General features: G+C 40.2%; 1 protein-coding gene across 3 annotated transcripts in view; it reads left to right on the top strand.

Moving 5' to 3' along the window:
- Positions 1-27998, top strand: part of LOC131128529 (transmembrane protein 132C) — a 108725-nt gene that overhangs the window by 1383 nt on the left and 79344 nt on the right. The window contains exons 1-3 of one of the 3 annotated variants that reach the window (XM_058071452.2): positions 16814-16834; positions 16937-17062; positions 17136-17649. In XM_058071452.2, coding sequence (XP_057927435.2) covers positions 17186-17649 — 464 coding nt within the window. In that variant the 5' untranslated portion in view covers positions 16814-16834; positions 16937-17062; positions 17136-17185. Of the gene's footprint in view, positions 1-16760; positions 17650-27998 lie in introns of those variants that run through there. The other 2 variants (XM_058071451.2, XM_058071450.2) reach the window with 2 other exon arrangements.

The following is a 27998-nucleotide window of genomic DNA, read 5'->3' on the forward strand; positions in this document are numbered from 1 at the left end:
GGTTACAGGTGACTTGGAGGCTATCCCAGCACACAATCGCAAGGCACATATAGACAAACAACCTTACACTCACGTTCATACCTATGAGAAATCGCTGTAATTATGTGTGGAGGAAGGCAGAAAACTTGATGCAAGCATGGTATAAATCAGTGTTTCCCAACTTCTATTGAGCCCACATTCTAGACTACAAAAATCTGACATACAACTCAAGCGTCCCATAATTTGTTCTGCTGTATGAATGGCAACAGGTGGACACACAGGTTAGTTACAGTATGTACTTTCTGACATCTAGTAGCATTTAATGCCTCTGCCTGTCATTATGCATCACTGGCATAGATAGATGAACAAAGACATTATTTGTAGACAATAAATAAGAATTTTCATAGCGATTATGTCAAATTGTATATTTTCCCTTGAAAGCATGTAGGTTTTGTTCAATACAGTAGATCCCCACATGCCTGCAACGACCATGCAATTTTGTACTGTCTTTGAGTTTCTTGAAAGGCGCTTTTAAGTAAATGCATTATTATTATTGGTCAAAAATGTATTTTTTGCCATTAAAAAGGCAGAATTGGGCTTCTTCTGTATCATTAATATTCTCACCTGTTGAATCCTAATTTTACTATTTTGTTGAAAAAATATTTACTAACCATTTACAGCTAAAATAAGTTTTTTCTGATTAAAATCTGTAACAGCATCTGGCATGTCCAATGTGTGCATCCACCTAGATGATGCTTCTGTCTCAGTTGAAGGCTCTGATTTGACAGCTTTAGTATGATAAGGGGTGATTCAATGTTTATTAATGATGTTTGCCGTAGGCCAAGGCCATCTCAGTAACCACACAGTATGATCCTAATTGACACGGTGCATAGTAGAGCTGCAGGACATAGCTTCTCACTGTGGATAATGATGAAAATTGATAACACCCTCAAGGGAGGTAGAACATCAAATCCATATGAGAAAAATGCCCACACAGCATCAAGCCACAATTAAGAAGGGCGATTGCCTGATATTTTATTTTGACTTTGATGCTTTTTTTTTTTTAAACCATACAGTTAATGACAAAATATTAAATGGAAAAACAATGTCTGTCTTGTTCTTATGCAAAAACTGCTATATTGAAAATCACTTCTATTTAATAGAAGTAAGTTCTAGTCAGCCTTCATGGAAGTATTACATAGAGGAATACCCAATCTTATGTCACTTCGTCTTATCCTTAAGCTTAAGATCCCAAAAGGGATCAAGCAAGGCTAGCCGTCATTCCACATCTTTTAAGTACTGAGTGCACTTCCCATGCTGTCTTTCTCATGTGTCGGACCACATACATCTGGATGTGGCTTATCCTGTAGGATTTTTGGGAACAGACCTGCTGTTAATGGAGCCATGGAGAGGAAATACTTGTACTTACCAAAAAAGCCAGTGGTCCTGTACGTCAGTGATGGCGCAAACTCAGTCTCAGTGGAGCAAACAAACCAAACAATGTGAGAAGGTATGAGGTATCCATATTTTATGCCGCTTATCCCCACTTGGTATGCTGGAGCCTATTCCAGCTAATTTTGGGCGAGGGACAGCATGCATGATTTTGGTGGGAAGAATGCCCCAGGGGAAACTCCACACATAGATGCAATTCTTGAGATCTGAGATTCGAACCCAACATGCTCACCACTCGGCCGCCATGCGGTATGAGGTAAATGAAGGGAAATGAAGCGGAAAGGTGACAAAAATCATCAAATTAAAAGATAATTAAATAAATTGCTGATACAGGACAACCTTTAACTATGCAATTATATGTCAACTTTCATCGGATATTGATAGAGCGGTCGTCTTTGTTGCATGTGTTAGAGGTGAAATGTGGTTGCAACTTGACATTGTATCAATACGCTATCGATTGAGGTTGTTGTATTGATAACCCATCAATTTTATTTGTATCAGCAACACATAGTATGTCAAGACATTATAGTTACAGCTTTTATATGAAGCAGTAACCATGAAAACGGAACCGTACTACAGTGGTGTTTTGGGCATGTGATGCACAGATGTGATTTGTATCAGTAGGTGATGATTACTTGAGAGTGACTCTCCCTCCTGAATCCAATTTGGCAGACGATAGCTGTTGTCGACAGTTTGTCCTTATTAAAATAAAAAGGATGTCAGATGCTCTTACGAGACGAAGGTTTAAGCTCCGCTGTGTGTTTGCAACTTCTCAATGTGCACGCTTTGCCTTGATGATTTTATGAAGCACAGTGAGTAGGTGGACACTTAGCTAAATCTCCTGTACTGCTCTTGTACTGCCATTGTCCTTAAAGTGGGAGTGGGAGGCCTGCATTGTTGCTTTCCATTCATTGAATCCAATGAGGGTTTCTGCTCCAATAAACTCATATACTGTTATTATAACATCCCTTAGTGTTTCCACCAAGGTCATTTGCCCTGTTAATTGTTTTTTAACAACAGTCATGATTTTCAATGTAATCACATTTCATGATTAGGGGAAGATATTTAGAGAAACCTCTGTGTGTGGAGGTGTTGCTGGTGTTTGTGGCGAGGAAGGAGAATCGTTGTAATAATAGCTAAACATGCTGATGCAGTGTTTGTGCACTCTCATCAGGTGCTAGTTGTGTTTAAAGAGAGGTCCCACTAATAAATCTGATGAGGAGTTCAATGCCAAACCCATCATTGTCAGCTGCACACATCAGACTCTAATTCAAAGGCAACTGGTGGAACAATCCAATTTTCAGAAGGCATTTTTGTGTTTAGCTCTGTGGATGATGGCCGTAATCGTCACATCAGCTATAGGCAGGATCTCTTTGAATTTGCCTGTTCTCTCTATGTATGCATGGGTTTTCTCCATGTACTGTGGGTTCCTGCAATATCCCACGAAGATTCATCTTAAATATTGGACAGTCTGGATCCAGAGCTACTCAAATACATACTAAAGGCCACAGTTTCTAAATTGGAAGGGCCCAATGGCCCGTTATACAATGCCTCATTATGCTAACTTAACAGATACATTTTGAGTGTTTTTATTTTGGGATGTCTGAAATAATCGTCCGATTTTGGTATAAAAATGAGATATCGATTCTTATTGGTAGCGTTCTTTCTTCTGATATTGCTGATAACATAGTTCTCCACACAGCAACAAGATTCCTAGCTCCTAGTAAGGAATTATTTTCAATTTTCACCAATTTTCAGTGAATGTGAAGTGCTGTGGCGGGGTGGGGGCAATAAGGCGTTTTCATTTTACACTTCTAACAATGTAATATCACACCTCAGGAACAATCCCACAGAGTCACATGCAGCTAGCGTACCTGCAGCAAAATAATAAGCGACATGTGACCTGCTGAATGAGCCCATACTTTGTTCTTATACGGATGCTTGTGCCACATAGAAATGTGTATCATTGATAGTCTTAGTTAATTACGTTCTTATTTGTGAATTAAGTATAACCTGTCTTATGTTGATAAGTAGTCCTTTTGTCTTCCATCTTTCTCTTTTTATAGTGTTCATTGATAATGAATGTATTCCTTCCCTCTCATCATTCTTGTTAGTGAGTTGTGCATCGTCTCCATGTTGTCTTGGTGATATGATCTTTAGTATTTTCCCAGGTCCTTGGTGTCTTTGACAGCAAGCACTCTGGCCTCGAGTCGTCCATTTAGTCTGATGTAGCTTTTGCAGTTGGCACTCCAAGTGGCCTGAATCTTTCCCTGTTTCCCCAACTGTCATGCTTTCTTGGCGATGTCACTGTTGCTTTTTGTCAAATACTCATTCATGTAGACGTTTGTTCCTTTCAGCTTCTTTCCCTGTTTCAAAAGTGTGGTTTTGAATTTCCTTTTGGTGAACTTAATGATGATGATGCAAGTACCGAAGGTGTAGATGTCTACACCCACCTCCTTTGAATGTAGAAAGTTGGCAGTTTCTTGCTCCATTGCATCTGCTTCTTCTTGGTGCCCTCCTGCCTTTACATACGACCTGGGTTTAATCCGGAGCCCTGTAAAGATTACATCGTTCATTCGTGCATTTTAAGCCCTTTCATCAATTGTATTCTTCATTTGCTCAATTATTTTGTCTTTTGCTTCTGTATTTTCCTTAAGAGCGGTGCTCATGGCTGCATTGTTATCCTGTAATACCTCAATTTCATTGGACTATTCTGTTTTCTTTCTTCAGGTGTTTAACCACCTTTTGGAACTCGGAAAAACTTTCCTTGAGGCATCATTCAAAACACGACATATATATTTTTTTCCAGCAGGGTAAAGAGGGCTTGTTAGGAGACTTTATTTGTTCCTCATGTGCGCTTATAGAAGGTCACAAGTGACCTTCGGAAGGACTAGTGACCAGCAAGGTACACACAAGGTGGAACTACATGAGGAAAGGTTGAGGTTGGAACGAGTGAAGTCCATGGAAACAATCTGGCAATGAGTGAGTCACATAGAATGGCTTATGAAGGCCTGATAACTTATTCTTCTCAGGTGTGCACAGGTGGCTCCGCCTCGGTAAAGACCACCTGTGCACTGTAACAGACAACAGACAGGGGGCAGCAGAGCAGCTCAAGCAGAACATACATACAGATAAATCCTAAAATTCATCAAACATCAAATATGATATGACCTGCACTGACATTTAAAGAAGAGCTGTTTACAGTACAGCTGTTGTCAGCCACAAATACACCTGGTACAGGTAATTTGAGAATGGTGTAAATCTATTAGCTCAGAGGACATGTAAATGGTTCCCATGCACAAGTGCAAGATAAGAAATGTGATTGAAATGTGATTGTCTGGCATGCTGAGCTGCTTGTGATTAGTTGCACTGTCTGGTTTCATGCCGCATTTGCTCATTCTCTGAGAAGCCAGAAAGTCTTTGAGTGAGGAACTTGTAATAAGATGTTCGTGTAGCAACTTCTTAAGTTTAGAGTGATGTAATCTATGCTGGAATCATAATTGCACATTTTATTTAGGAAGGCTAATTTAGCCCAAAGGGGTGAAGATATTTTGTTATGCTTGATGTCACTGGTACATACTGTATTTCCTACAGCATGCCTAGGGCTAATACAACTAGATGGGTAACATAGCCGAGTACGTATGCTTCAGCAGGACAGAAGAAGTGCAATAATAACAAATTATCTATAAAACCACTAAGGTCAGCTCTCTCTCTCTCTCTCTCTCTCACACCCTCTACACCCTGGACTGGTCGGCAGCCAATCACAGGGCACATATAGACAAATCACATTCACACTCACATTCATACCTATGGACTATTTAGAGTCGCCAATTAACCGAGCATGTTTTTGGAATGTGGGAGGAAACCGGAGTACCTGGAGAAAACCCACAGATGCACGAGGAGAACATGCAAACTCCACACAGAGATGGCTGAGGCCTTTTCACATGTGGAAACCCATATTTTTTAAAAACTTAAGGTGGTTAAACACCTGAGGAAGGAGGTTAAAAACCTGAAGAAGGAAATATCCTTTATGCATATTCAGAAATGGAAAACTGAGTTGGTGAACCTTGCGATAAAGAGAAAGTTGTCCGTAAAGAGAATCTGGGTCAGTTACCACGGTAACTTGACTGTGAGCTTAACAGTCTTACAGGCACTTTTTTTTTCAACCAGTTCTGAGTTGGAGTCTGCATATCCTCTCTTGCAGAGACGTTTAGGATTGTGCTTGCTATGATTTGTAGGTCAAAGCCATTACTCTAAAATGTTGTTAGCTCTCACCTCATAACAATACCTCTTCCCAATAGATAGATTGACAGACAGGATACTTTATTAATCCCTTTGGGATTCCCTCAGGGAAATTGGCATATATACAGGTATGTGCTTTTTATAACATGGTGGTGCACACACAAGACTGATGTACAACGTCTTCTTGAGTTAATATTATTTTCAAAATCCGTATGTACCTGCTCCTATGTGCTCACTATGCGCAAAAATGGGGAAAATTGCAAGATTGGCCCGGATGGATTTTTCAAACACACAAACAGCACACAAAGCCCAAAGGAAGAAATTTGGGGTGCATATTATTGCCTTTGTGCACGCAGGAAATCCATGCTCGAGGCCAGGTCGCAACGGCAAGACAGAGGAGTAGTGCGTGGCCCATGCATGTGTGTACCCCGCCTCTCGTCCAATGTCCAATGGCTCCAGCACCCCTTCGATCCACGTGAGGATAAGTAGTAGAAAATGAATGAGTGAATGTTATAAACAAGCCTGTAACTGCTCTGAGGGGGGAGTTACTCACAACATCTCTTATTCATATCTAAGTCTAAGTATCAAATTGCTTGGTTATAGTAGTTCAATTGCAGAAGAAAAAGATACAATAAAATTATAAATACAATACAATATAAATAAAACATAATAGAATCCAAAAATATATCAGATAAATATATATGAATATAAGAAATATAAGAAAGGTGCGCGGTGCACCTGCCTAGGTTGTGGCCAGCGCACTTTGCCAATTTTGTGAGCAGTACATCTGGCACAGCGCCGTGCACACCTCCATCCCTCCCACTGGCGCAAGTGCCAAAGAGGGAGGAGAGAAGGCACGAGAGGGTTTAACACAGCTGATTGTAATCTTAACCAATCAAATGAACGCCTCTCATTGCCTTTAAATGCACAGGACTGGACTGCGCATCAGAGGCCACCATGCGCGTCATTCACCATGCGCGTCATTCACCATGCACGCCACCTCGTGGGACATGTAATCTGTTCCTGACAGTTAGATTAAACCCAGCATCACGCTAATCCAAACATCTTACTTGTTTTCCACCAACATTCCTGCTCTATATCGCCATATAGGAGAACCTTTGATGGTATATCCTCCTTAGCCTCCTTGAGAAAAAATGAACAGTCAAAAAATCTATTCTACATTTTAACAACCAATTTATTAATATTATATTATATTAATTGTTGTTTTTAGTTGTTAATTATTAGTTGTCTAATGGGTCACTTTGTCTGTTGCCACGTAATCTGCATTGTGTGTTGGCTCATTTGTGAATCAATGGTTACTCAGGGGAGGGGCGGGAGGGGCGATCTGGTGTGCATCCAGCACAACCACGGAGATGAGCGATGAGTAGAGATGAGCACAGTGGTGCACTGGACCAAATTACCACTGCATGGGCTGCGCCACGCTCCACCACCCTGCACCACCTTGCACTGCGCCACGGAATTAGAGCCCTATGTCTTAAGGCTTTACCTGTGATTGCCCATATTTCTTACTTTTAATCTTTATCCTTAAAATGATTTGAAAAGATGGAGTACATTAAGATTAGGAGGATGAAGAGACGATACCGGGAGAGAATATTCCATCACAGGTAATCTATTTGGCGATGACACAGCAGGAATGAAGGTGGATCACGAGCATGATGTCTGGATTAGCCTGCTGCTGTGTTTAATGTAATTGTCACAAATTTTTAACCCCTATTTATGACACATGAATGGATTACATGTGTCCCTCGAGGTAGTCCACGGGTTGACGTGCATTGTAGCCTCTGATGAGCAGTCCGGTGGGCCCTGTGCATTTAAAGGCAATGAGAGTCATTCATTTCATTGGTTAAGAGTACACTAAGCTGTCATGCCTTCTCTCGTCTTTCTTTGCCACATGCGTCGGTGGGAGAGAGGGAGGTGTGGGTGTGCCGGACTGTGCTGTTCACAGAAATGGAAAAGTATGCTGGCGTCACCCTGTTGTTGAGGTGCAGGCCCGGCGTACCTGCCCTTTAGGAAGTAGAGTTACAATACCATCTTACTATGTTGATGACGGGTTGTAACGACAAGCTCTATTTACAAACAGTCCCTTTATAATGTGTTCATGAACAAGAGTGACGGGTAGTACCTAATCTATTTGATGCGGTGCGCTGCGCTAACTCACATCAGCGTCTCTGGAACTGAACATCGGGGTGCTAAGTAAGGCCACAAAGCTCTCTTGCCATAATTAAGGTTAATGATAATAACACAGTCCAGAGTTGTGTGTATGCAGTGTGTGATAGAAAATATCAGTTAAACTGTGTGAAAAACCAAGAAAGCTGAGAAAATGAAGCTCAAGTTCTGATCCCCTTTGACAAAAAAGATTGCCAATTACCAAATTTAAATATGAGAGTGTATTACATCGTGGGATTCAATCAATTATTTGATAAGCGTTCTCACGTTGCACATAATTTCACTTTAAGAGGCACAAAATGATGACAAACCCATGATTTCATTCCAAGAATAGAGAAATGCTGTAAGATGTGAGACATGGTGATACAGTATGAATTTGGAGCAATGCTGTGTTTAATTATCGTGGTGGCACATGCAAAACATTCTGTTCTTGCTGCTCCTTCTCATAAAAATGAAAGTATAGCGACACAAATAGCATCAAAAAATCAAGATGACGTTTTTTCTGTTTGAACCAAACCACATTCACTCTCCCATTCCATCTCGCTATTTTAGTTCATTTAATAGTGTTCATTTCAATCCTCAGTGTTGTAAAAGCAACTCATACAAAAACCACAAACAGAGGTGTAGTTTAAGACATTTTTATTTAAACACTGCTGTGGTTTGTTTGTGTTGAGCCACAACATGAGCCAGAAGATTAATTGACACTACATATTCAAATGGAAGAGTCTCTTCAGAAGGTAATTCAGCTAAATTTTCTGTATTTCCTTGATTTATTGCGGGAACAATGACCACTAATTATGTCAGTCTTTCAACTGGTGTACGATGTCTCATTGCTTACTCATCGAAATGTAATATTCTTATGAGCTCATAGCTATAAAACGAAACACACTGTTGCGTCTTGCACAATTGAAGTATCAAAAGACTTTGTCAGCGACTCAAATGAAATGGTTTTATTTTCCAGCATGTGTTTATGAAGAATATAGGGAAAAAGCAAACCAACTAAGTCATAGAGCATTTCAAAGAAATACAAATAATGTTCTTGGAGATACATCTACTATACTACATCTTCCAAACAGCAACAGTTGCACCACCAGTGGCTAAAGAAACTAACCAGAATCTTACCATCCATTTAGACACACATAGTTTTGGCCTCACAGTTTGCTCAATTTGTGTTTTCATAGCACATTTTACAGTTTTGGTGTTCTATTTATGAAGCAGCGGTATATATTTTACACCTGGAAGCACTTTAACCTGGGCTGAATGTTTAAATGTCTACACTGTGTATTTGTATTTGTTGGTATGTGTCCTTTCTGCTGTTACCAAACAGCATTATTTTAGTTTTACTTTGGTTCAAGGACAATCTATTATCAAACCTTCAATCTTTTTAGTGAAACCATTTCTTTCCGGAACAAAAAACAGTGGTATCATATGGAAATAATACCAGCTTTAGGTCTTTCGTGACTTTGGAGATATCATTGATGTACTTGTTGAACAGTTTTGGTCCCAGTATTGACCCCTGGGGTACTCCGCATGTAATATGTGAACTTGCAGATGTGTATTCTCCTAGCTTTACGTATTGCTTCCTGTCACTTTTCGCAGAATAATGGTGTCCATATTGTCTTGGTTACACTGGGCAGGAAGATGTTGATTAGAGATGTCTCCGGCCAGAGTATTTGCAAAACGCTTCTTGGGTTCTTGGTGTTTTAGCATAGTTTTTTTAAGTTCTTGAATTGCATCTTGACGTGTTGTTGAAAGTGTGTGAACTATGTTCTTAATGTGTTTTTAATGACAACATTTTGTTAGTATCCTATTAGTTTGCCACTACTTGGAAAACGAAACTGGAGGTCAGCTGCGTCACCTCTCTGATGTCATCAGTGGTTGACTTTTCACAAAAAATATCTTTTTGTAGTTTTACAAGTATAGTTTTACATGCATAACTGTAAATCCATATAAATGACATGAAATGCATTTATTAACATTTCAGGTTACTTTTACCTTCTGATCTTTTCATGTCTGATCCAAATGACATGATGGGGCAACAAGATCAATACGAACACCACTTCCATGTTTTGTCCAGAGTTAGCTCTTTAATTGTTTTTGTCACAGTCTTTATCGAATGTGGCCACTTTTTTGGCTTCTTTTGGGGTTATTGAGTTGAGAAACTCCTTTGAAATCAAGCAGGCAAAACAAGAAGGTGATGTTGTAGCGGAAGGTGCTTTTCTCGCGGACATATCTTGTCTTTGGGAAAAGTCATGTTAAGAATCACATCTGCATTAGAGGTAAATGTAACTGTAAATGTTCATTGTATGACTTTCGCCATTTTTTCATATTTATTTACATTTAACATTCACATTTATTCACGTGTATTTTTTATTATTTTCTACATGTAAGACTATAAAAACATATCCTACGTTAACATTTTTGCCTTCTGGAACTGATTCATTGGATTTACATTATTTTGTATGGGAAAAACTGATTTAGTTAGCATCAGTTTCGGTTCGAGTTGGACCTACTGGAACGGATTAATGAGGCTAACCGAAGTACGGTGGATTTGCATCCAATAAGGCGTGACTAATGGTCTTGGTGGAAATGCTTCCTGTGTAGTTGTGTGCTTGTGTAGTTGTTTACGAAAGTTACCAGCCTCATGTGATTTATCTCCAGGATGTGAGAAAGCTAGGTGAATTAGTTAACAGGAATAATTTAATATGGAGATATTTTACCTCCTCTTATATACACAGCATGAGTTTCATTAGAATGCTTCATAGTATTGATAATGCATCCTCCCCCTGCTTGTTTTGCCATTTCACATAAATTTGCCTAGAAAAATTGTGATGTTGGCTTGTTGAGAACAAACGGGGAAAGAGGGTATTTGTATTCTGTCTCTGCGGCATGCACAGCAACCTCCATGAGATGTTGAGAAAACCAAAATGATCATCATCCTCCATTTCCATTGAATCCCCCCTCCACTACCCAACCCATTAAAAAGATTTTCTCACTGGCTCAAGAAGAATCCTGTTGTCTACCAGGATTGCTCCTGACGATTTTTCCTAAGCTCGATTGTAAGCTGCTGTCAGTCACTGGATCAAAGTTCATTTTAGCATCTGGACAGGAAGTCTATGGAAAAAAATTGCAGGCTTGGACTTTTTTTAAAAATTTTATCAGTGGTGTTTGAAAACTTACCGCATTTCCTTCTGATTTAATCTCAGTAAAAGAAACATTTATCAGATGAGATTGTGTTCATCTGCCACTGTAAGTTGTTGACATGTTGGATGTTTGTTCTGCCTGGTCACATCAGCGAGATGGATTTTAATATCATTTAACATAACATCTAAATGATTTAAATGTGTTTGTCCATGCATGCGTGTGCGGGTAACAAGCAAGAGCTTGAACAGGGTAAGGAAATTCCTTCCCTGAAGTGCAGTTAATAGTTGCAGCATCTAGCAGTGTTCTCATCTCATATGGGACAATGGCAGCATGTGACTTCCATCCATCTACGAAGGTGAAGTGTTTAAAAACAGGTGCACCGTACCTTGAGGTGTCACCTCCGTGCATCGGCGACATAAACGGGACGACTGCGTGGCTGTTGTCACCTTCCTCTCCTCCTGCACACCGAACGCTTTGCCTCTTTGCAGGTTTTAGGCAGATTGTTCCTCACTTGCAATATGCACAGTATGGAACTTGTGTGGAGGGATTTTCGCCATGTACACACACTTCAGACTATTTTTGTTATTTTCTTGTTTTTATGTGCTGTCTGTTTTTTCTGCAATGTGATGTAGGCCACAAATGGCCCCTTTGCCGCACTTTGGACATCCATGATTTTACAGCTCGTCATCAGGCTTGAGCATGTGATATGACATCAACTCTCATTGATGTTGACTATTTAGCTTGTCAGCTTCCCGTCCTGAGCAAATAATGGTAAGCAAAGTGTGATTGCAGCTGGAGCTAATGGATGCATGACAATAGTCAGTAGATCAGAAATCGAAGGAGAAGGCGTTCGCAGAGGTGGCCAAGTCGTATACAGAAAGGAAATAATGTACTGCAAGCAGAAACCTCAGGTACTAGCTGAAACTGAAATAGCCGATATGCAACAAAATGCAAGCCTGAGAGCAGACACGTACAAGTGTATATGTCAGGGTCAAAATACATGCCTTGTATGAAAAATGCATACATGTAGGCAGGTTTCAGCTTTTGATCCATATAAAGCATTTTTGGCACGGTAGATGCAAGCCGAAGTGTGTAAAACTGTGCACATGTTGCCCACTAAGAAACAAATAAATCTACATCAATGAAAACAACCAGTCAAGCCAAGATTGATAACACAGTTGTGGAATTCTGCCTCATCACAGAGCTCCCAATCGAATATATCATCCTTTGTGTGACCCGGAGGTTGACCTATATTTGTGGAGGCTTGGATAAGAAGGATCTTTACAAAGCAGGCATGCTTTGCTAGAGAACTCTTTCATTGACTTATTCTGTTTCGCCACTGCTCGCTATAAATAAAAGGATTTGTGGGGGAAATATTCCCTGAATTCTTACCGTACAAAGTGATTTAATTAACTTAAGGATTTTACAGCTGTCATCGCCATGCTAAATAGAATCCCTTGTGGTTTAAGCTTTAACAATTTATTGGTAAAAATGTACTTATGAGACACTAACTGGAGTAAAGTTGCACTCATCGAGTGCACTTCAAGTGAGGAACTTCCTTACCCTGTTCAGGCTCTTACTGTTGCACTTGCTTTTAGTGAGTGATTATTTTTTATTGATGTTTTTGGTACTCTTGCAAAACAGGTTTCCATTTCCAGATTAATTCATTCATTCATCCATTTTCTACCGCTTATCCTCACAAGGGTTGCGGGTTTGCTGGAGCCTATCCCAGATGTCTCTGGGTGAGAGGCGGGGCACACCGTGGACTGGTCGCCAGCCATTCACAGGGCACATATAGACAAACAACCATTCACACTCACATTCATACCTATGGGCAATTTGGAGTCGCCAATTAACCTAGCATGTTTTTGGAATGTTGGAGGAAACCAGAGTACCCGGAGAAAACCCACACTTGCACGGAGTGAACATGCAAACTCCCCATTTACAGATGTTTCCTTAAATTCTTTACAACACTAGCTCAAATAAGTGTCATATTCACAAGTGGTCTGTCTTGTTTGTTTGATTCCGTGGCCTTGTTTTGTACCTCGATGAACAAAAAAAACATACTCTAAGGAATTAATATAAAAGATTACAGCAAATTGTATGTGATGTAATCCTCCTCCGTCGTAGTATTTGCTATTCCAGTATATTCTTGAACCAATAAATTTGTGTGCACTTGCTCCCCTTTCCTGGCAAAGCTCACAAAGAGGCCAGATGATTTCCAAATGCCTCTTTATTCATCATGATTTACAATATCGGTCTGCAATCAAGACCCACATGAAGAAATTAATCCTGGAGGACCGTTAATGTTTGAGAGTCCGGTCTAGCCCTGGGAATACTGATTGGTACACAGATATTTTCTTGTCTCAACCAAGCAAGCCAAATGCTCTCTGCTCCATTGGCCTGCAGCCACGTGCACAGGATGGCTCAAAGGATGTGTTGTGTTCAGGATGCCCAGGGCTCTTGCCTCTCACTCTGCCGTCCCCTGTCGCGATAACACTGTTCCAGACATATTACAGCACCTGGAGGTCCTTCTCAGCAAACCCCTAATGACACCCCCACTGGCCAGGCCAGCCACTAACAGTGATTTCCTTTCACGGTTCCTCCCTTTTCATACACTGCTTTCTCCAAATAGGCCAATGGCTCAACATGGCCGTATTTACCCTTTATCGGTCGATACTCTTTAATCCCCGAGATGATGCTTTCTCTCGTGAACTCAAAATAGCTCTTCCCCCTCCCCAGTGAAGGCGCAGGCCCATTACTCTTTATTAGCTCTTAGCATCTTAAATGTGGCCATCCATTAGTGGCGATGCAACAAACGTCCCCCACAGTTCCCTCTGTAGCCTGCCAACTTCTACACACGCGCAGACTGATTCGAACTGAACCGTAATCAGGAGCAATAAGTACGCATTGAATTCTGTTCTTGTCAAAGATAAAGAAAAGCCTCCCCTGCACACGTTGTCCTCTCAAAACCTTTTATTATGGTGTTAACGTACCCCTTCGATGACTCGTACTTATCAGCCAGAAAGACCTCTATCTGCCTGAATGATTCTTTTTCTATGAAGGTTGGCATGGTGTAATACATACTATGTCATATATTGATTTTTTCTCACTCCCCTTTTCTTGAATTTCTCAGCTTCTCTAAAGCATAAATCACCGCCAAATGATTCCTGAAGGAAATATTGTATTTATTATTCTTGACACACAGTCACAAATTCAATCGCTCTTATTAATTGAACATGGTGAGAAATATGATGCGTGTAATTCCTCGGGATTAGAGCGCTTTTCTCATCCCTCATGCTTAAGACTGTCGACTTTGACTTACATTACAAAGAGAATTGGATAATTTGCTGAGTAAACTGCAATTAGACTATGTCTTATCGAACTTTCAAAACAATGCAGTACAGTAATCCGTCATTTGTCACAGTTAATTGATTCCAGACCTGACTGTGGTAAGTGAATTTCCGCGAGGTAGGAGTCCTTCTTACTAACACGAAAACAAAAGTATGCTGGTTCATAACGAGTATCCATAACTATTAATTATTTGTAACGGGTATGTTATGATTAATGCAGAGTACATTTCGTCATTACCTATATTCATGTTTAAAGAAAATGCTCAGTATATATTAATATATAACGGTCATGACAGCTGTGTTTTTATGTGGACAGACATTTTTTAAACAACAGCGTGATGGAAATGTGCATTTTTGAAAACATGTTTGTATGGGCTAATGTTTTCGTTTTAAGGTTAATTTTTAGGCTTTCTAACTTGAGCTTCTTGTTTGGTTGTGTGAGTTTGAAGATTCCCTGGCTACATTATTTTCTCGTCAGTAGTTCCACTGTCTTTGTTCAGGTGTTGGTCTTTAACTTTATGCTAATGTAGTGTGAAATGGCTTTCAAATGTTTGGGGACAAGTTCATGCGGGGATACACGGAAATGTAATGACGTGTGGCCGCTGCCTCCAACCTCGTCCGCTCGAGGAGGAGCACTCATGGTCGCACACATTTTGTCAGAAGCACCACTGGTGCTGTGGAGGTCCAGCAAACCGGGACGTGTGGCCGCTGCCTCCAACCTCGCCCGCCCGAGGAGAAGCCCTTATTGTCAAACACGTTTTGTCAGAGGCACCGCTGGTGCCATGGAGCTCAGAAGCCAGAGGTGAAGGCCCCGCGTTTAGGAGCTGCAGACAATCTTGGCCCAACATCTGTAGAGGAAATGTGGTCATTACATGTTTTTTACGGGACTACCATGTTTCAGACAGTAAGCACTGTGGTTCTCTCCAGCTATGTGGACACACAGCGTGTCCGACATGAATGCACCTCTCCCGGTGAGACTGTGCTGCTTCTGGCTTCAGCAACAGTTTGGTGGATATTTCATGTTCATGTTCACAACAACAGTCTTGTGTGAACTGTACATATGCTGAAATGTTAGATTCACACATTGGTACTCCACACAGTTCCCCTATTTATCACAGTGCTGTAATTTCAAGTAGTCGAATTAATCTCTCCAGGATCTTTTCTTTCCTTGCTGGTGTCGTTGTTATCAGGGTAACATCACAGCAACCTCGCAAAGCTTAAAATGGTCTATCCCTCTGAGAATTTCAAACGGTCGGGATAATGATTTTTTGATCACATGCTGAATAGTAGATACCCTGGTTACCACAGAGTTCTGATTTTAAAAAGTAAGTGTTGCTGTTCATCAAAAAATATCTTTGGTTGCTCCATAATGTGAAAATATACAGTATGTATTTTATATTATATATAGTAGCCATAGGACGTTAGACATACTGTACAAGTAATTATATAATATTATCATCCCTCAAAAAAAAAGAAGCACACAATGCACAATGTTTAAATCAGCCGTGTAGAAAATAAATGATTGTAAATACACTAAGGTGTTGAGTCCTGTGGCGCCTTTTGCTTTGCTTCAACTTGAAAGCTCAGATGTGAGGGTGGTGGTATTGTTACCCAGGACCGCTGAGAGGCAAGTTTGGCTTTGCTCTTTGCACATTTGTCAACAATGTAACAACACTGCTTCTTGTCAACAAACACCACTTAACTGCTTGTGTGTTGCTCTGTAGTTTCAAACTCGGTTTTCCCTCAAAGGCAGAGTCTGGATCTGAAGCAATTAGGTAATCCTGCAAGAAGGACCAGCACTACATTTAAGTTGAGGGTTGGAGCATGTGTACATCCTCCTCGCTCGGGCATCTCTGTGTGGAGTTTGCATGTTGCGTGCGTTGGTTTTCTCCGGGTACTCCGGTTTCCTCCCACATTCCAAAAGCTAGGTTAATTGGCGACTCCAAAGTGAAAGTGAGAGTTAAGTTGGTGTCAATGAGAACAATGCAGACTAACAATGCACTGAGATAGTTGACTCTCCCGTAATGTATCAAGAGAATGTTTAATCAAGCAACTACTATTACAGTAAAACTTTACATACAGCCAAAATTGAATAGTAGAAAATAGAAAATATTGGTTTTCTTTAATCTTCCATCCATTTTACATGTTAAAACAATTATAATGAAAAGTGGTAATAATTGTACTAGATCTATGGGCATTGTTTTTGCCTGAAAGCCATCTCATTCCTAATGCCAGTGTCCATTGCCGATAGTAATATGGTATATGGGGCTAAAGAGTGTTGATTGCAAAGGATAGGAGATGTGTAATTATTCGAATTTGTGCTGCTTAACATTGCTGTTGGTCTCGGCAAGCTTCTATCATCTGTTCACAGTCCTGACTCAGCTGCTCTCTTCTCTCCTGCAGTGGCCGACTGCCGGGTCGTAGAGGGATTGCAGAGATATACTTCAATCCCCACATATCTGCCTGTCAACTACCAGGTGCTCAACACTGACTTGGCATTTTTTCTCAAAGAAAGCAATCAAGACTTCATGAGGAACTCTAGCTTGATGTCACGCACTGAGCCTTTCTTCATCTACCAGGCCAGGAATTTACCCTCAGTCAACTCCAGCTATGGGCCCCTGTCTGTGGAGCAGCCAGTCCCTTTAGAGCTCCTCCAAAGCCCGGGGACCTTTCCTGCGTCATCACTTTTTACTTTTAATTGGAAGGTACAGACATTTATCATGAATACAAAGATTCACCTGGCTAAGCCCAAAGTCCAGGTTCTGTTCTACATTGCAGGCAGGGACTGGGATGACTACAGTGCCATTAACAAGCTTCCCTGTGTGCACATGTTTGCATTTCATGAAACCCAAGAAGTTCACGGCACTTGCCAGCTGAAGGGGGAGCTCGGGCTTTGTGTGGCTGAGCTGGAGCCCTTGGCAAGCTGGTTCAGCCCACCTAGCATTGTGCCAGGACGACAAAAGAACCTGGAAGCATCTGACGGCACCCCAGTGGAGCTCTACTACATCTTGCAACCCACTGAGCGAGGGGAATGCCACTCAGAGGAGGCCAAGAAGGAAAACCTCATCCGTTCAAGCCAGGAAGGACTTTTTGGTTCCTATACGCCCACGCCACTGAGAAGGATTGGTGGTGTGAGGCTCTATCAGAACCCCATTCCACCCCAACTGGCTGAACATAGACTGGATCATAACTTTATGATTTTGGTGCCCACCACACCAGTGAGCCAGAGAGAAACCGTCTCAGCCTATGTCACAGTGTCAGCCTACTCTCCTGTGGAGATGTTTACACTCAGGTAAGATTTCTGTTCCATACACTGTTAAGTGTCACACATTCACCCCTCATAGTGAGGTACGCTGGTGTTTTACACTCATTAGTCAAACTGTGAATACAAGTAAAGATGTGCATCACATTCAACATACACATGATGATTACACCTCAGTTTCATCCACAGCGTTACTATTTACATCCAGGCAGGAAGAAGGCGCACTTGCACACATAGACACACGTTATCACACATAAATGAATCAAACCTGTTAAATTCTTCTTCATCAGACACTGTCTTTTGAGATTAAACACATGCTTTATCTTTTTCACAGATTTCAATGACATTCACAATTGTTAGGAAACGCCATGTTCCATGATTTTCGGATATTATGGCAAAGGCCTCTTTTGTCCATGATTCGTATAAGCTCACCCTCATTCACAACTTGCGTGTGTGGGTCTGCACTGTGTGCAGTGGCCATGTCCAGAACCTGGATGTGAGAATACAAGGGAAACATGCTTAACTCCAAATAATTAGAAAAACACTGCAGAGCAAATGGGAGAATAGGAACAAGAAAAAGAAACAATATTTGACTGTATTTAAAAAAAAAAATGTCTGTATTAACTGAAAAACATATGTGTTCTTACCTATTTGTATAAAGTATGACAGTGGTTAGCCATGTTGTCTCCTTTTTTATCCATCCATCCATCCATCCATTTTCTTCCGCTTATGTTGCTTCGGGTTGTGGGGGCAGCAGTCTCAGTAGAGAAGCCCAGTCTTCCCGGGAACCGGCCACCTCTTCCAGCATTCCCAGGCCAGCAGTCAGACATAATCCCTCCAGCATGTGCTAGGTCTGCCAAAAGGCTTTCTCCCGGCTGGGCAAGCCTGGAACACCTGACCAAATCGGGAGACATCCCGACAAGATGCAACCTTAACTGAATCGAGCATGTGAAGGAGCAGCGGCCACTCGCAGGCGACTGAGCTCCTAGTTAGTTGTACTCGCGATCTCATTCTTTCAGTCACAACCCAAAGCTCATGACCATAGGTGAGTGTGGGAACATAGATTCACTGGTAAATTGAGCGCTTTGCCTTCTGGCTCAGATCTGCCTGGCCACCTCACCCTCCAACCTTTCTTTGCTTGTGAACAAGACCCCGAGATACTAGAACTCCTCGACTTGGGACAGGACCTCAGTGAAAGAAAAAGTATACAGTATGTCCATTCTGAATAAATCTCTCTATTTTCTTCAGAGATTTTTCTTTCAGGATATTCATTCAGGATATATTTGACGACCCCTTTTATATGAAGTACATGCACCCTAAAATTCCTGATACTTTTGTATACTATACTTTTGATACTAAAAGTCGAATCACCTTTTAGTGTATATAATCCTCCGTCTTGACAGTCAAGTGCATTCATTCATTCAACAGAGCATAAAAATATCTTTCATGCATTTCACTTCCTGCTCTCTAGCTAATGATGCTGCTGTAAGCAAACAAAAAAAACCCCAAAAACAAACCTACTGGCTCTCTGTAGAAGGAAGGCAGTGACAAGCACTCCCACCCCTTCAGGGTGAAGCGAGTACTGTTAGTGCTGACATTTCTCAGAATTTTATTGTCCGATTAGAAACCATAATGGTATCAAAGACATTTCATGGGCTGTAAAAAGTCATGATATATAATAAGTGTTTCTACAACATTACATAATCAGTGACATGCTGACAACCACAAACTGGCAGACGCCATGATCCAACTAAGCTGGGAAGACACATACCATGCTAACTACTCTTCGGAGTAAAATAAAACGATGTAAGGTTATTGGGGTGTTTGGTGGGCTAATTGCAGTGCATATGTGAGGCAAAATGAGCTTGATAACTAACATGTGATGCAAATGAGGATGTAATTAATTAAAAAGCATGTCCATTTGTGTAATGACTGAAGCTGGTCTTAATCACATTGGTTTACATTTATCACAGAGAGGAGGTGATGCAGTGAGAGGTCAGGCAGATTTGTTTTCCCGACCTAAAGAACAACAAACTGTGAGTGTTTTCAGGGAACATTTTTTTGCTAAATAGGACAACAAAAACAGGTGCACTGCTTTCATTTTACAATTTACGTTTATGTTCGTACGTTTATTTAACACCTGACAACATCCTGAGTGTATTACCAGGAATAAACTGGTTCCAGCAATTACCAACTTGAGGTTTAATGACAAAGAAGTATAAAACTTTTACTTTAGGAGGACGTACATCATTTATTGATCAGTCAAATGTGCAGGCTGGCCACATAGGCAATGCAAGTGGTGTTTTTATTTGGCAGCATACAACACAGTGGGCACAGGTTGGCCGTCTGAGAACAACAGATATGCAAAGGCCTGTGTGGGCCTAGGTGATAAGGCTGTCCTCGTATGTGTGTTCGTTAGGAAACTTAATCACCAGAGCGAGGAGACTTTGATCTCTGTATTCACAACATCATTATCGCCTGTGTTCTACACAACTCTGTGATAGCTATTGTTAGCGGTGCAGCCCTGGCTTGCAGCTGCCAATCAGTCAGACCTTTTGTTACTCTCCAAATGTTCATTAGATCACCAGTTTGAGTCATTTTAACAAAAATGTTTTCTTCTTGTGTGCCTTAATGAGTGAGAACATGACTGAATGAAATACAACGCCAAATAACAATAAACTTGGGAGTCTTCATCCATGACATAACATGCAAGACACCATAATATTTGATTTCAGTTCGTGTGAACGGAATAACTGTTATGCTTTTTCCTTTGGCTCATTTGAAGCACAAAGGAATATAGCTGTGTTCAAATACATTTATTCACAGCCTCAACCCCGATAGTCAGAGATGATTGAGCATTGATTGTAAGTATGGGTGCTCCAATCGATCGGCCACCAATCTGTATCGGTGTCTCATGAAAAAGCACAATATCGATATCAGCTTATACTTGATTTAAAGGGGAACTATAATGCTTTTTCCACTTTTCTGACCTATAAGTGTAGTTGTATTCTCGTGTTAAACGATGCCAAAGTTTCAGATAATGAGGTTTGCACATTTGGAAGTGAACCCTGAAAGAAGCTTGGGATGGCTCAAAATGCTCGGTTTCAAAAGGCGTGGTAAAACTGCCTCCTCATGATGTCACAGCGGGGTGGACATCCTTATATGGTTCATAGTTACAAAGTACTTTGGCCGTGTGACCAATCACAGCAGAGTGGGCATGCGCGGACGTGGGCCATGGGTGGAATAAATTAAAATAGACTGTTTGTGCAGGAAGCACAAATCAAAGGAAATGCAGCTGGAATAGGCGCAGATTTTTCAAAATCTAAAAAGTTTTCTGTCTACAACTCAATACAAACGGTCAAAAAATTAGTATAATAGGTCCCCTTTAATTCAGCTACCCCACGCTGCAGCATTCAGAACAACCATGTGTGCCATGTGTGGGACTTTCTGTCTTTGTGAGAGTATCAATATCGCTAAATATGTAATATATGTAATATGTAATTTTTTGTTGCATGGAAATTCTCCTATAGAGATACCAACCATAGGTATGAAAGTGAGTGTGAATGGTTGTGTGTCTATATGTGCCCTGTGATTGGCTGGCGACCCGTCCAGGTCGCCTGAAGACAGCTGGGATAGGCTACAGCATACCCTTGACCCTTGTGAAGATAAGCAGTATAGAATGGATGGATGGATGTTTTATGTTGACAATTTACATATATATTGTTTTCAGCGATTTGTTTGGAATTAGATTTGTTTGCAAACTGGCTCACCATCAATAAATAAAGATTGAAATGAACTGATAAAAATTCTGCAAAAATGCAGGAAAGTTGAAAGAGGTTGAAAAGGCACTTAGGACCATCAAAACACCATAAAACATATTATCAAGTAATGTACAGTATAGGCTGAAGTCATTATCATAATTTGTTTTCTGGTATCACAGTGTGAGCACAGAATGTCATTGATAATTCATTATAATCTCTTGATGTTAGATATGTCACATGCAAATTAAATGCAATTAAGGAAATTGCATCAAACCACTTTGTAGTCTCCAGTGGCCAATTGGAAGAAATGTGAATTTAGCTACAGTCTAAGTCTACAGTCTTGCTATCAGACAGTGCCTGTTTGATGCTTTTGCATGACATTACTGTAAAAGCTAGTACAAAAATGTGGCCAAAATGTTGAAAATACTTTGAGGCATACTGCTAACTGGGTCTGTTTCTGAGGAAGACTAGAAGAGGATGTAGGGTCTCCTGTGGCTTTAATGTCTTCCAAAATTAAGACAACAAGCGGTGTCCTTCAGGAATCCGTTTTGGGCACCACTTTTTTTTAATGCTGTACTACTTAATTTATACAGTGTCTTGCTGTATTAGTCACTGATCCCATCCACTTTAATACATTCTTGAATGATTCAGATTTACACTCTCAGCATCTCAGTTAGTAGTTTGGTCAATACAATAAATATATCTCACCATGTCAATTGTTGATGGACTACTGTGGCTATAATTCACGTTAAACAGACTTCACTATGATGTGCTGCGTTACACGAATGATTAGATTAGAAAACGCCAAAGTCACTGTACACTTTGGAGCTGTGCTCGCCACCTGCCATGGTGTGGTGCAAGGGGTGAGGTGCATCGGAGCTCGGAAGAACCAGTGTATAGAACGGCAGATATCCACCTGCAGCGACTGCAAAAAGGGGTGCTCTCCCCGTATTATTTTAAAATGGAACTTAAAATGAACAGATTAAAACTAGATGTAAGGGGTAGAATTGGGATTCAGCCTTAGTTTTGGAAATTACAAAATAAATTAGATCACTATAATGTATGTATGTTTTGCTGATGTGTTGAAGACCGGTGACTAGTCAGCATGCTGCTTATGCTATTTTGATCCAACATCGTTTTGCTGGCAGCCCAGGATCTCGCATTAATTCATGGCTTGTGATGTCTCTACAATCAATTAATTGAAAATAATTTACCGATGGAGACAGCTACCAATGCAGCTGTATTTCTCGTATGTCAAACCGGATATCCGGTCGCTTCGGTTTATCGGTCACAACTCTAAACACTAAACATTCAACCCTTTGCATAATTTGAGAAAATGTAATTAAATATCTTTCTTCATAGGAGGATTCTAAGGGTGTAAATTGCCGAACTAAACTTTTGAACTGTTTTAAAAAATCACTTAGAGCTGTTTTTATTATTTAAATAGCCTAACAATTACGATGGAGTGGCTGTGCATTTTTAATCACTGCTGCCATGCTTTATTTTGGTCCTGTGGGTGTCATTTGCTAGGGTTTAAAGGTGCTAAAATTGGCATAATTGCGCAGACATTGGCTGCAATTACATAAAATGTGTTTTTGTGCTAGTGCAAATATTATTGCTGTGGCTGTACTTTCATCTACCTTGTATTTGTGCATGGACCAAAGTGGAGGGGCATGTGGTTTCTCAGTGTGTGAGTCTTATGTTTGTCAGATGCAGCCCAAGGGTGTGTGTTCTTTCTTGACTGTGTTTATTTCAGTTGAAATGTGTTTTGCCATTTGAAAAAGACTGTTAGTATTTTCAGTAATTTCTCTTCCCAGGTCGACTCTGCTTCTCTGTATTGCAGCTGTATAAATGCTGATTATTTGCACATGCTCACCTACCTTCAGAGCAATGATGTGTGCTCACATTAATATACATGTTCCTTTATAATCATTGTGGGGAAATGAATTAAGAATATCTATAAAAAGTGGTGGTGCATCACTGAACAAATGATCCACAGTTAGAGGATCCAGTACAACTTAAAAAGCATTTGCCTCAACAATATTGAAATGTATGTTTTCTTTTATATTTGAATGTACTACGCATGTACACATGTACTAACTTTGTACCTGACACCTCACAAAAAGTGGTGGCTTTACTTCTAAACAAAAAACGTACATAGTCAAAGATGAAAGCCTTACATGGAGCCAGATCCATGAACATTTTGGTGTTGGTATCATCTTTCTCTTTTCATCCCTTCATGCGACAAATGGGATTTTAATGTATTTGATAAAAATACAAGAAATGTGACCTATTATGCTCATTTTCCATCCTTTGTATCGAGTTGTGGACCCCCTACAGAGCAGCTACACATGACAACCAACACAAAAAGCTTTCTAGATCTTCCAGAATCTGCAACTATTCAGCTGTATTTCCTTGGATTTCCAAAACGGTCTGTTTTAATTTATTCCACGCCACCCTTCCAGGCATGCCCATTATGCTGTTATCACGAGAAAACAGTGCAACAGAGCAGGGAGGCGGTCAGGCTTACAGCTTGTACCCGGGTGTTAGCAAACCGAGCATTCAGAACCATCCCAAACTTCTTTCAGGTCTCATTTCCAAATGCGCAAACCTCATTATCTGAGCATCTTTAGCATCACTTCACATAAGACAAAGACAAAATATTGTAACAACATTTATAGGTGAGAAAAGGACACCAAAATTAACCCAACATGTATGTTTTTGTGGGAGGAAGCCAGAGTACCCAGGAGAAAACCCACACATGCATGGTGAAAACATGCAAACTCCACACAGAGATGCCCAAATGGAGATTCAATCCCAGATCTTCCTGATCTCTTGACTGTGTGGCCACTGTGCACTAAATGAACCAATATTATCTTTGAATTGTACCCTACATAGTATCGAGTTGTATCAATACTATAAAATTGTGTTTAGCTCTTTCTTTGCCAATGTGTCATTGAGACAATAATAAGTGTTAGATCCTCTCTCACAGAACCAAAAGAAGCAATTCCCTAACTGTTTGTTCTTGAAATATATTCAACTGCTTAGCTTATGCAAACCTACACTGGATTGTTTTTTTAATGTATTTCATAAACAAAGCAAATCAAACACACACACACACACGCACATCTTTCTGTTTTTTGGTCTGCTGCCTTTGGTGACCCTGGTCTCAGTCCATTCAGCCATCTAGACTGGACGTCACTAACTGATTGAGTCTAAGTGTTTGATCAACTCATTAACATTTTCAATAACTTCCCCTTACTGTTAGATGTAAAATTAGTATGCTGATTGAATGCTGTCCAATATACATTGGATCTCACCATCAAATACCCTGCTGAACGGTTAATAGAGGTCCAGTCTTCACTACTGATGAATATTTTGACAAGAACAGAACCTGAAGAGATCACAACAGAGTTCTCGCCCTCTACATTGTTCACACAGCTGTTGCTTTTTCATCTCATAATCACAGAATAGTATTAACCCTATTCAGCCCGTAGTCTTTTTTTTCATTTGAAAGATTAACATAATTATATTCTGTTTCGAATAATCAATCATTGTCCCTTAACAGTTTATGTTTAATTTAATTTTTGTATCTTTATGTAATTAAATTCTCATCTCTCCTTTTTCATGACAATTTATCCAGGGCAGATAATTTGTTCGTTGGTAGACCATATAATTTTTATTTTTAAAACTTTACCCTATCAGCACTGACACTTAGTGATTGAATTGCGAAATATTGTGTTTTCAGAACAGTACTTTGTCATTCATGTTTGTTAAGGCTGGCACAATGATACTCGTGGTGATGGGTGAACATCCCATTATGAATGAAATACAGTCCTAATTGGAATTCTCAGTGCCTTCTGTCTGATGGGTTATCCAGTTTGTTCTTTTTTCAGCATAATTAACAATGAAGCAGAGATAAAGATGTTTACATTTCATTTTTGATTAACAGCTGCTTGAAAATTGTTTTGTTTATTATCCGTCTGTTCATCAAGATAATGAGCTACATTTTAAGTGCTACTGTGCTCAAGTCCGGGATCAATGCTGCACATGGACTTAGTTTTACTTTTTAGCATTTATTGAGGAAAAAAAAAATTGAGGACAAGAGTTTGCCACAACATAAAGCAATGTATGTCTGAATTCCCTTAGGTGCCTTTATCTGTGAACAGAGGAGGAGATAAGGAGAGGAGGCTTCTTTGTAGGCTCAGTTTGATATTGCATATAAACGTGCTGACAGTGACGATGCAAACAAGCAGAAAGGCCCATAAACGTTATCCATCTCAGCTTGGCCTGGTCACATTCTAACATTTGATAATTGTATAGCCCTTTTGAGTGCAGCTTGCATTCTAACTTATGGGTTTAAAATTGGAATCATTGACGCTGCTGCAGGAAAATGTGATTACCAGTCATGCTGAGAGGAGCATGAATGTCTTCACACAATCTACTTGCCAGAGGGAAAAGCATGGAAGTAGAAATCCAGTGAATGCAAATATATTGTTTATGGAACCATTCAAATTCGTACACAATTATTATCTCTTTTGACATGATGATTTGGTACATGACTTGGTACATCCAAACATCAACTTGAGTCATGTCTGAATTCAGACAGCTCAATGTGCTTTCCATTTTAAATGGAAATATATCCATGTATTATATCAATCCATTTAGATATACGAAAACAGACGTTTTATTTCCATTACCATGACGCTCCTTTTATATTCATATTCATTACTTTGAACTGTTTATTCAGCCCATACACAGTCTTTTGGTGAAATATATGAAAGAAGTGGAATCATTCTTTGTTGTCCCTCAAGGGGAGAATCATATCACTGTATTTTGTTATAGTTTATTAGTAGTGTATTGTTGGAAGGCTTCATTTAATTCATTTTCTACCACTTATCCTCACGATCCTCGCAGGGGTTGCTGGAGCCTATCCCAGCTGTCTTAGGGCGAGGGGCAGGGTACACCCTGGACTGTTCGCCAGCCAATCACAGGGCACATATAGACAAACAACCATTCACACTCACATTCATACCTATGGACAATTTGGAGTCGCCAATTAACCTAGCATGTTTTTGGAATGTAGGAGGAAACCGGAGTACCCGGGAAAACCTACGCATGTGGTGGAATTGAATTCGGGTCTCCTAGCTGTGAGGTCTGTGCGCTAACCACTCAACCGCCGTGCAGCCCAAGATATAAACATTTATGCTTTATTATTTTGTATTTATAAATTATTACAGAATCATGGTGAATGAAATGGCCTATTTTCGGAGACACAAACATGCTGAATCGCAAATGTTCTGGGATTCACTTTATTTTGTTCTTTATTGCACAGGCTTGGAAATTGATCCCTCTGTGGCACGACCAGTGTGGTATTTAGAAGTGATGGTTTGCCTCTACCCTCTCATAATCCAGGAGTTAGATTTCTCTGGCCCCCAGGTTGCCCCACGAGTGAATCACTTAACACATAATCTCTGTCGTGATTCTGATGACCTCAAAATCCTGGTTGAAACCACTTCAATTGTTGGGTTTCTGTACTCATCCCTGCTTTGTGTGTCAGTCGGTGTAGCGCCGTCTGACTGCATTCAAGGATCGAGAACCTTAGTAACCACACAGCTCTGCACAGACAAGACGGCCCCCCTGTGATCACAGCCTCAGCCTCCCCATCAAATCAGTGGTTACAGGCAGAACTCCATTATGTCTGTATTCAGGCAGAGCTTCCCCTTTAGTGTCCTTGTCCATGTCACAAAGGAAGTAGTGAATGAAGATTGTGCAGCTACTCTATTAAACAATGTCATATAAACATGGCTTCTAGAGACAAATTGAACAATAAATGATGATCAATAAGGTAAATATGTTCCATTTTAATAATTATAAAAACGATACAACGTACCAACATTGAGGATGAGAGCCTTTACAATGATAAATTATAATAGAACAACCCATCAAATGCCAAACCTATGCCACACCGCTCAGTACATTTTATTAGAAACTGGTTAATTGCAGTAACTACATGTATAATATTGTGAAAATAGTCTAGTAAATAATAAAATGTGTGACAGAAATACCGCCAATTCATTTTTGTCCAGTGTGCTATTTTGATAATTCATTTTAATATCCACCTGCTCCTCTGATAGAAATGGGACACATTTCTGCATTATCAAATTGCACCCCCCGCCCCTTCTTTACATTTCTTCCTCTTCGTATAGTAATCTGTGGAAGGAACTGTTATTAACCTGACAAGACCCTGTTCTCATAAAAGAAATAGGGAGATGGAACACGAAACTACTTAAAGATGAGATTTCATGCCAGAAAGATAGGGGAGAGAAATGTAATGTTTAGCTTGCACTTACATCTTGGCACTTTGGAATCCTATTTTAACAACCAATCTAAGGAAAATATTGTACCTCATTGTAATTGAATATGCAGTAGGGAATGACTGTAGATCAGTATGTACTATGCATTTTTCATTTTTAAACATACTCACGTTTGTACTGCTCATCCAGCCCATGTTTCTCATTTTGCACACTTGCAAATGTCAGCTTCGTGAATCTTATGTTATGTTGAGTGCATTTTCTTCTTCTTCACTTGATACCTAGTATACATTTGTTGTATTTT

The sequence above is a fragment of the Doryrhamphus excisus genome, linkage group LG3, assembly GCF_037039965.1.
Source record: "Doryrhamphus excisus strain RoL-2023G ecotype Guam linkage group LG3, RoL_Dexc_Guam_v1.1, whole genome shotgun sequence".
NCBI lineage: Eukaryota > Metazoa > Chordata > Actinopteri > Syngnathiformes > Syngnathidae > Doryrhamphus > Doryrhamphus excisus.